The sequence below is a fragment of the Leuciscus leuciscus genome (genome assembly GCF_965113295.1).
Source record: "Leuciscus leuciscus genome assembly, chromosome: 7".
Classification (NCBI taxonomy): Eukaryota; Metazoa; Chordata; class Actinopteri; order Cypriniformes; family Leuciscidae; genus Leuciscus; species Leuciscus leuciscus.
Window position 1 is genome coordinate 21,796,933 of NC_138731.1, and position 10,302 is coordinate 21,807,234.

The 10,302-nt window shown below is 42.9% G+C and overlaps 1 protein-coding gene across 3 annotated transcripts in view; it reads right to left on the reverse strand.

The window, feature by feature from the left end:
- fam117bb (family with sequence similarity 117 member Bb) overlaps nt 1-10,302 on the reverse strand; it is a 42,605-nt gene that overhangs the window by 4,940 nt on the left and 27,363 nt on the right. For all 3 annotated transcript variants that reach the window (XM_082175377.1, XM_082175376.1, XM_082175375.1), the window contains 3 exons: nt 10,208-10,300; nt 8,264-8,377; nt 136-279 (listed from right to left, as the gene is read on the reverse strand). In XM_082175377.1, coding sequence (XP_082031503.1) covers nt 136-279; nt 8,264-8,377; nt 10,208-10,300 — 351 coding nt within the window. The remainder of the gene's footprint in view (nt 1-135; nt 280-8,263; nt 8,378-10,207; nt 10,301-10,302) is intronic.

Below are 10,302 nucleotides of genomic sequence, written 5' to 3' on the forward strand. Positions count from 1 at the left end.
AGAAAAAGTGTAATGATTATAAACAACAGAAACAAACCTTTAGCTGAACACACACACAGTGTCTTTAAGGGATTCTATGAGGACACCTGATTATGTAACAGAGTGTGCTTGACATGATTCTGCAAAAACACTCACAATAAGCTGCTCCTCTCTGTCTCCTGTGTCTCGGATAATGATGCGCTCAATCTCCTGATTCAGCCCCTCCACGCTGTTCCGGAAACGAGAGACGGAAGACTTGGAGATGGGAATAGAGATCAGGACACTCTTTGGAATAGGAGCCTGTAACAGGAGAGAATGAGAAGGTGTGAATATTTGCTGTATGTGATGTTTTTAAAGTAGAATGTGTTGGAGCCTTGACCTAGTGCTTTCTGCATATGCTTGAACAATCTTTCCCACATGAGCTCAACTGAGTCCAAGTCGAGCTGTGTATTTTGTATGATGTGTATTTGTACAGTATATTTTATGTTGTTATATGTTACCGATAATATATTATTAAATTAAATGTGTTTTAGGTTTATGCGCATGTAGTTTGTAACAATGAGTGATCAAGAAGCATCAGAAAAGCAAAGAAGATAAGTGTGTGTGTGTGAGAGTGAGTGCAGTGTGCATAACACAGAGAGACGACCTCAAAATTAGAGCAGATATGCCTCTGAAAGTAAACACTGCCTGTGTGAAAACTTCCAGCAACAGCATTACACAGCAGCTGAATCAAGTCCCGCATATTCACACACTGTCAGCACACACTTCAGTTACCATATGATGCTAAACACTAACAGGGGTACGTGTTTTCACACCACAGCATACAGACACACTGCATGGTAACGTGTTGGTCTCCTCTGCAGATCAGAGAGTTATGTAACTCGGTCTGCCTAGCAGATTTCGGATTCTCGCTTGTGTGTCCGCGGAGCACACCTCACGACTGTACCGGGACACAGATAGATAACATGACGCATGCAAAACGCACTTACTGAGTTAAATCTAAAACGTGACATCTATGCTAACTGCTGTTTGCGACGACTTCTGCGACAGATGAAAGACTGAACAAAAACGTCACCTTTCCAGAGAGTCCACTTCCTGTCATCCTGTCAGAGAGAGGTCCGGTCTTCCTCCTGGTCCACCGGTCTCTCTTTCTCTCTCTCTCTGTTCTGTGCTCTGTCGTGGCTCATGCTCTGGATTTTAGTTCTCTCGGCCCCCCCTCCTTCCTGTCTCTCTTCATCATGTCTGCCCCCCCCCTCTCTCTCCCTTGTTCTGAGCTTTCCTCTCCAAGTGTATTTCTCCATCTCACCCCCTTTCTTAAAATACATAGCACTGCTCTCGTCGTCCGTCCCTCCCCCTCTTCTTTCTCAGGGTAAGAGGGAACAATGCGAGGGCATTAGCAGGACGTTGCTGAGAGCTGTGTGGCCCTGCGGTGGCCCTCGCTTAAAGCACGCCAGATCTGCTTCATTACCATCTCAATAGAGCAAGCCAGGTTTTAAACTCACATGCAGCATCACTCCATGCATCTTTCCTCTCCAGCGTGCATGTGTGTGTTTAATCGGACATCACATTGTTTCAACATAAAAGTCTTCTGGACTCTTTTCTTCTGGGTGGTTTGGTTATTTATCTGCTCATCAGGATAGAAAACAGCTGAGAGAAACCCTGACCCTCGAGGTCACCTCGAAACAATACACCGGTTAAGTGATTTTGTCTATTTCCTAGCAACTTTCTCGCGAGCGGTCGCTAGGAGGCAAATATTTGTTTACGTATAAGATTTCCAGTGGCGTGCCGTGACATTAAAGGAAATGTACGGCCTGACCACAATGAAGGACGACATGATACTACTCACTGTCAGCACTAATGATCTGATTGTCGTCATCTTCAGACAGAAGAAACATGGCTCAGCACTTTGGTGACGCCTATGGAGGCCGCAGAGGATTGCTAACAAACCCATGCTAACCAGTTGAACACAGATGTTAGCCATTTACTTCGGAGGTCTCGATTAAAGTTCATTAACTACAGGAGCAGAAATGTCGATGCCTAAAATAGACAATGGCAGACAAAGGTGGCAGAGTGTGGAAAATGTGTTTACAGTTGCGATGTAACTGGAGTGGCGACAGATTTTCTCCTCTGTACTGTGATGTACAAATTAAATTTATTATCAAAGAACAAAGAAACAAAAACAACATATGGCTGGGACTTGGTCATATCATTGGGTTGTTGAAGCTTGCGGTTGATTGTAAGAAAGGAGTTTAAGTGGACTAAATAATTAATAAGTTAGACAGAGCAAAGCCTGGCTTAAATGTGAACCCTGTTCCAAAATGAGAAGGCTGTTCCAAATGCTTATACAGTGCAACTTACAGCATTATACAGCGTGTCCATCCACTTTTTCAGCGTCCTTACGGTCACGGCTACTAACTACGAAGTGAATCGCAACATTACATTTGAAAAAGTATTGGACGAAATGAAAAACGTACAAGACTATTTACTTAACAGCTTTGAAGAGGGAAAGAACTACAATCCCATGAAGCACTGTGAATGAAATAATCAGCAATGGATAAATATAAAACTATTGATTTATGATTTTAATTGGGTAGTCTCAAACTTAAAATATATTGTTTCTGTATACCTAATTAAAATCATAAATCAATAGTTTTATATTTATCCATTGTTGATTATTTCATTCGCAGTGCTTCATGGGATTTGGTGGCTGAAGTTTCCCTTCGCTTTCAAACTACTTAGTCTCAAACTTAAGATATATTGTTTCTGTACAGGTAGTTTGAAAGCGAAGGGAAACTTCATCAGCCACCAAATCCCATGAAGCACTGCGAATGACCTATATTCAGAGTTCATTTGTCGTGGCTTGCTTGTCGCAATTCTCAGATTGGTGGAGCTTTTTGTACACAGTCATGGGTAATGTAGTTTCTCCCAGAAATTCCACTGCCAAACAGTATTATTTCAAAAATAAGATGAAATGATGCAGGCTGATGGATTCTACAAAACACATATACCATCGATTAACAACTTCGGAGCTCACAGCAGGTCTGCCTTTAAAGGTTTATAAGTTATCATTGAAAATCAATTCCCATGTGGAGAAAATCAATGTGATTTTTACTTACGAAAGCCGACTGTTGAACTCTATTAAAGTAAAGTATCGCAACATATACTAATGCTAGACTCTACTGGAATCACCTGGGAGTGGCACCAATCGTAAGTGTCATGCGAGCAACGCTATTTGTGAGAGTTTCTATGAAGCATGTCCCAAATCAGTCACTTATGAGGCTCCATTTTAGTTGGATGCTGCCTTAGAATTTAACTACAACTGAGGGCCGAATGTACAATCAAATAAAACTGCATATATATAAAAATAACTTCATTTTGCCCTGTTTCTTTTAGTTGTACCAAAATTACAAGGATTAAAAAAACTCAGTGTCCATGGACACGCACAGAAGCCTCAGTAAAACAGTGAAAGTCTTCCCGACAGCATGTAAAAGGCTTTTCTTCACTGGTATGGAGGCCTGTATTGGTTACCACAGTCTGCCTTTAAAACGAGAGGTTAGACAGAAGAATCCCTTTGAAAGGTCTCCAGGCCTTGATAGCTATACTGGGCACTTTCACGTCAGCCTTTCTTTGACCACTATGGTCTTTATAAAAACAAGAGATTCATGGGGCTGAAGTTGTTGACCGGTGCTTAACTAAAGGTTTGTGTAGAATGACTTTAAGGAATGACCCCTCCAAAGCCCCACGCAAGCTCAAATGACTCACACACGCATCTCTTCTGTCTCTCTGGATTCACAACATATTCAGGTTCAGAACCACTGAGATCAAACAAAACCTGAGAAGTTCCTATTGTTGTGGTCACTGTTCCAGTAGAAGGTTAGAAAAATACAAGTCACAAGTGATCAAAAAACTTAATCCATCAGAAGTCCTGCCAATAAATTCATCAACTGTGGCAAAGAAACAACACATTAAAATTCTCAGTAAACCCAAAAAAAGGAGATTAGAGATTATGATAGAGATTACCTTCAGCCTGAAATATTCTAAAATGTAAGACTTTGAAATGAGATCAAACTAAAGCTAAAAAGAGTAGAGTACATAATTTCATCCGAATGCTCTAGCAACGGCACACACACTGCCTCTGCACTCCTCATTTCTGACACTAGCAGGCGCTGTGGACTCCCACACAGAGAATGGCAAGAATGCAGGGAAAGATGTGCTCAATCCTTCAGACACAAAAACAGCAGTCAAACCCAGAAAGCAGCCAAAAACTGTTAATTATTGATCATCGAACACAGCACTCGACAGACAAGAAGAGCAGAGGAGATAGAGAACAAAGCCAGGAGGTGTGCGAGTTACCAGGATCCTTTATCACTGGCCTTTACCCTGCACTACATCACACATGAATGATCAAACTCTGAATGTCATGGAGATCTGAGAGACTATCGAATCTGCCAAAAATCGACTAACAAACTGACCGCAAAGTGCTAAGCGCACAGTACAGTCGTGCTAGCTTACTTAGGGCCAAGCTAATATACATAGCATGACTAGGGAAGATAAGCAGACTAACTTGGCAGTACTTAGTGTTATTGATGAGAGTAGATGCTATTATTATTTGAGTTTTGATGTTAAACCAAAACAAGGGATGGAAGTAGAAGCCATGCAATGTGTCATGCTAACTTAAAGGTATCATGTAATGCATTTTTCAGATCTTTCTATTATGTTTCTGGAGGTTAGCTTATAAGTAATAATATAAACTAAAAAACAAACAAATTATTTTACATCCTCATTTTCACTCTCAAAAACATCAAGGATGTTACCCATTTCAGAAGTGCAAGTAAATGTCCACTGCTGTATTTCATTGCACATTTATAATAGCAATGGTCACATAAACTACACCAGCATATACTTCATGCACTCAACTGTTTCAGCTTTTCTTGCATAGTGGAAGGGACTATCAGACTCCGTTGTAGAATGATGAAATCACTCATATACTAGACCAGGGGTGTCCAGTCCTGCTCCTGGAGGGCCACTGGCCTGCAGAGTTTAGCTCCAACCCCAGTTAAACTCACCTGAACCAGCTAATCAAGGTCTTACTAGGTGTTGAGGTAAGTTGGAGCTAAACTCTGCAGGACAGGGGCTCCTAGAGCAGGTCTGGCTATAAGTTTGTCATTTGAGACACATCTCATGACTTCTTGTCGACTGGAAATTTTTGGAAAGACATGTTTCAAGGTTGCTAACCCTAACTAGCTGAACTATTGACACACGTAGGTACACAACAGTACAACATATTGAACAGACTGTACAACCGCCTTGTTTTTATTTATAACAAATATAGCATCTACTCTAAGCATGGCCTATGATGAAGTCTGTCGTTTCTGCAATCCGTGACAAAGCAAAAATTCCCAAGCCTGAAGAAGAGACAAACATCTCCACAGCTGTTCACCCGTATTTCTGTCTCCTCTGATGTTGTTCTTCTTTTTTTCTTCTCATGGAGCTGCTGACCTTATGGCCGGTGACCTTATGGCCGGATTTCTCAAAGATCTTCAAATGCAACTTTCATTCCTTCTCTTTTCTTATTCCCCCTCTTCAGAGCTTTTATTTCTGGAAAGAATGCCATTTTCATGACTGCCACTTCATCTTTAGCTGCTTTCCACGCACATAATGGGGAGAACTCCCCCACGCACACCCGACTCAGCCCTTGAAACGACACAAACACACACACACACACACATCCCTGCAGCCCTCCCCCTCTACACAGAGGTCACGTTGTGTGTGTTCTTTAGGAAAGTGCATTTACATCGGAGTGCCAAGACAAAAAGGAAGTAGAAGACTCAGAGACAGAGAGAAATGGAAGTTTATGATAAAATTTGGGGGTTGAACTTGGGCAGACTAAGTGCTTACGGTGACAAAACAATTGCAGGCAGGTCCTGTGATGGAAGCCAGAGAGTTTCCAGTCTACATTACCCACTGGGCGTCACCCGACCCCAACGGCCCAGCCGAGAAACATCACTACCACTCAGCCTGAGGCGGAGAAAAATGCCCCCTCACGTCCAAATAAATGCATGCTTGTTATAATCACCCAGCCTGGGCATCTCTCAGGCTCTAAACTCAACCTCAGCTGCTTCAAATTAAGGCTAATACACAGCAGAGAAACCCCCTGAATAAATAAACCTTCAAAAAACCAGTTCCACTTCGTATTCCTGTAGTTCTCTTCATAGCAGTCGGAGGCAGAACGGAATGGCACTGATTAATGATACACTGTTCAATCAACCCCACTTACATCTGCTGGAGGGGACGGCAGATGCAAGTCTATGTTTGTGTATAATGATCACATTAGTAGTAGACTGGGTTCCTGGAATAGCAGGTTAGCATTTCCATATGCTTTCTCACCAAAAAAAACAACAAAGGAAATGCTGCAAATCTCTCACTGAAGAAAGCAAACAAGGCAGAAAGTAATTTAACCATTTTCATTTCCAAGTTGACACCAGCTGAACGCCATTCACGTGAAATGTGTCATGTGAGTCATGTGACAGTGATCATTACCATTTTACTACGGTTTCAAATATTTATCGTGGAATAAAATAAATATAAATAATAATGAATAATCATATAAATATTGTACCGTTTCACCTAATTATTTAAATAGGTAGGCAACTTGAAGCATACAGTATACTGCACATCCAATAGTAAGCTAGTACTCCATTCTGAACACAGATTTTAAGTGGGGATTCTGTACATCTGCGCTGGTCAAATCAGTATTCTTGTCCAATTCGGACCTAGCTGTGAGTAGTTTGGTGTTTTGTGCAACAGAGGGGCCGAGTCTGAGTACAGTTCAGAGGATTAAATACAAAAGATGAATACAGTGAGACAACAGATGGTGCTTGAGCCCGACACATGCACAAAAAAAAAAAAAAAGCCCCAGCCGTACAACGGGCCCCAAAACCACACATCCAGCGGGCCGGACAGAGTGTGGCCTTTAATTGACTGGCTGGCAGCTATAGTACAGTAAAGGCCAGGCGTGCGGCACATTCACCACATGCTGGACTAATTCATGGACAAACACAAAACAGAGCGAGAGAGCGAGAAAAAGACGGAGGCAGGGAGGGAGGGAGGGAGACAAGGCAAGCGAGAGGCCACAGTAATTTATTCACTGTTTTTTGTCTTCGTGAAGAGAGGTCTTTCACTCTGAAACAGCCTGCAAGCCTGCACCTGGTCTTGCCAATTACGACCAGAGTGCAAGTACACACACAAACACACACTGTGACACGCTTTTACACACGGGTATGCACACTTACCCACTCACGTTCTTTCAGAATGTGTGAGAGAGAATGTGGCAGAATAACTATGACTTCTAGTTCTCAACTACAACTGCATTGATGATACACAATGTTTGTGTTCAGTTTCTTCTTCTGCTTATATGGCATTAAGTGCACTCACTGCACTGTGCTACGCTTATGTTAACAAACAGACACTCTCTCTCTCTCTCTTCAATTTCAAATGAGCTTTATTGGCATGACTGTGTAAAATAGCACAATATTGCCAAAGCAATAGACATATACAAACATCTAGATAAATAAAAGGGGGAAAAAAACACTTCCATATTATACATAAATATATCACAATAAAAAAAAAATAAAAATAAATAAGTACAGAGAGTAGTTTAAAGGGAAAAGAGGGTTCAGCCCTTGTCCCTCATATGATGGCAGGAAGACACATACTGCGCTGCCAGGTGAATACATTCTTCTTTCTCTCCCAAAATATAAGACAGTTTGTTTATGAGGCTCGCTTGTTGGAATTGAGGTAAAATATGTTCTATTGGTGTCAAATAAGTGTCTCTGATGTTTTTATACTTGCTGCACTCGGTGAGGAAGTGCAGCTCGTCCTCTATGACTCCATCAGAACTCTCTGGCTCTCCAGCTCTACTTGTGTCGGCCCGTCTCCACACACAGTGACTGTGGTCACTAATGCGATACCTTGTCATGAGCTTTCTCTGACCATAATTACTAATCTCTCTATCTCAATGTGATTTCTGAAGGATCATGCGACACGGAACACTGGAGTAATGATGCTGGAAAATACAGCTTTGACTATTATTTGGCAAAAATACTGATAGACCATCAGCTTATGATGGGGGGAGGGGGCACTGCTAAAAACGTGATATATGAGAGCAAAAAAGAGGCAAAAAAAAAAAAAAAAAGGGGTTCCTGTTGGTAACTATCAACACACCACCCCAGGTAACCCTCTCCACCAGGATTTCTGGGTTCAGACCAGTTGAGAAATAGCTCACCTGTGATTGGATGAAAGCAGCATGGTTGCCATTGAAAGGAGATTTGCGGTCCTTGTCGCGATGGTGACGGCTGCTGTGTTTACTGCGCTGGAGCTGCTGTCTCAGCTTCACAATCTGAAACACGCAGAGAGAGAGTGAGAGAGAGAGAGAGAAAGAGAGAGATTGTCAGGACAGATCTTATTTCTCACTTCAAGTGAACTTTCAGAGCACTGTTGCTTAGATAAAAGACACCATTCCATTTCACACAAAAAAACCCTACATGACAGTTGGTCATTATTGCAAAATAAACCCCTCCAGGGGTCAGCATGCTTGGTCCTGAGTTTATTGTGCTATAATGACTGTCTTATTAAACTCTGGTAATGGGCGAGTCAAAGCCCAGGGTCAGATGGGTTTGTTGATTGTCTCATTGCACTGCATTCCTCCAAGTTTGTAGACAAATAAACACCCCAACCCTCTCCACCCCAAACACATGCTTACAAAAACACTTATGATCGATTACATTAGTACTCTTTCCTTTATAAACATCCGTCTGTTAGACAGAAAACCAATACACACTCCCGCTCCCTCTCTCTTTACCCCAGCCTAGGGAAGAGACGGGGAATACATGTACAGATGGGATCAGATGTCGAGTTTAAGTCCAGCCTCAAGTCAGTAAATACAGGCTATGAGCGACACCCTTAATGAGACGTTAGCATAATCTCACCTGAAGCCTGTAGCAGCCAGGATGTGACAACATTAATTCCCACAGAGGCATTTCTGACCAGGTCTTAATGTGTATGTGTGGGCTTTATCTGTGTGTGACTGTGGTGCAGAGGGGTTTGTGTTGTTTGTGAAGGTACAGGGGTGTAACCCCAGCATCCTGGCCAAATTTGACCAGTGGCCTCTGTCCATCATGGCCTCCTAATCATCCCCATATACTGATTGGCTTCATCACGGTCTCCTCTCCACCAGTAAGCTGGTGTGTGGTGGGCTTTCTGGTGCAATATGGCTGCCGTCGCATCATCCAAGTGGATGCTGCACATTGGTGGTGGTGGTTGAGGAGATTCCCCCCTTCTATGTAAAGCGCTTTGAGTGCTGAGAAAAGCGCTATATAAATGTAATGAATTATTATTATTATTATTACATGATGTGATGCTTGTACCAGAGAAAACAGCTCTGTTCAAAAACTAAGAGAGAGGTTCCTCACTGCCTACTGAGGCAGATACTTTCTAGGGGAGCATCCGAACTGAAACTGAACTTCACATTTGACTGATTTGAAATGGTCTGCTTAGGCAGCAAACAGCAATACTCATGCAAACCACAATAATACCGCATTCAGGTAGGGAGCTCAGTAGGTTTCCATCAGATTTGCCTACAGTGTGTGTGTGTGTGTGTGTGTGTGTGTGTGTGTGTGTGTGAGTGCACATATGACCTGCTGACTGTGTAGGAAATGATTAACTATGAAGTAGTACACACACTAGAGTTTAGAGTCGACTGAGCAGCGAGAGATGGCAGTTGAGATAAAGAGTGACAGGAAGATAATGTACGTACAGACACCTGTGAATCCCTGACACTCAAGGGGCACAGCAGAGATATACAAAGGGAGGAGACTCTTGAAGTGGTGGAGGAGAGGAAGAAGATAGGCTGAATAGAGAGAACAGTGTATGAAGCAACTGGAGGATGTGACAGGGGAAGGAAGGGTGTACACACAAACAGGAGGAAGGGAGGGTGAAATGCGAGGTGACACCAGGCTGCTTCTGGTTCACTAGAGACTGCCAATAATATGATAATGACACAGCCTCAATCTTCCCCTCCCCAACACCCTGTTGCTGCCTCGTCTCCTCATCCACAATCTCACACTGGGGGAGAGAAAGACAACGAGGGGGTCCAGCCCCGGCCCTGCTCCTGCTGAATGGAACAAAGCACGGGGGAGGAGAGGAGATCAGGCCCTAAACGCGTCCTGACCTCTTTTAGCTGGTCAGTGCTGCCGCAGGAGGCTGAGCGCTTGTGACAGCTCCTCTTCTTCTCTCCGCATTCATCGGCCCAGGCACTGGGGGTCT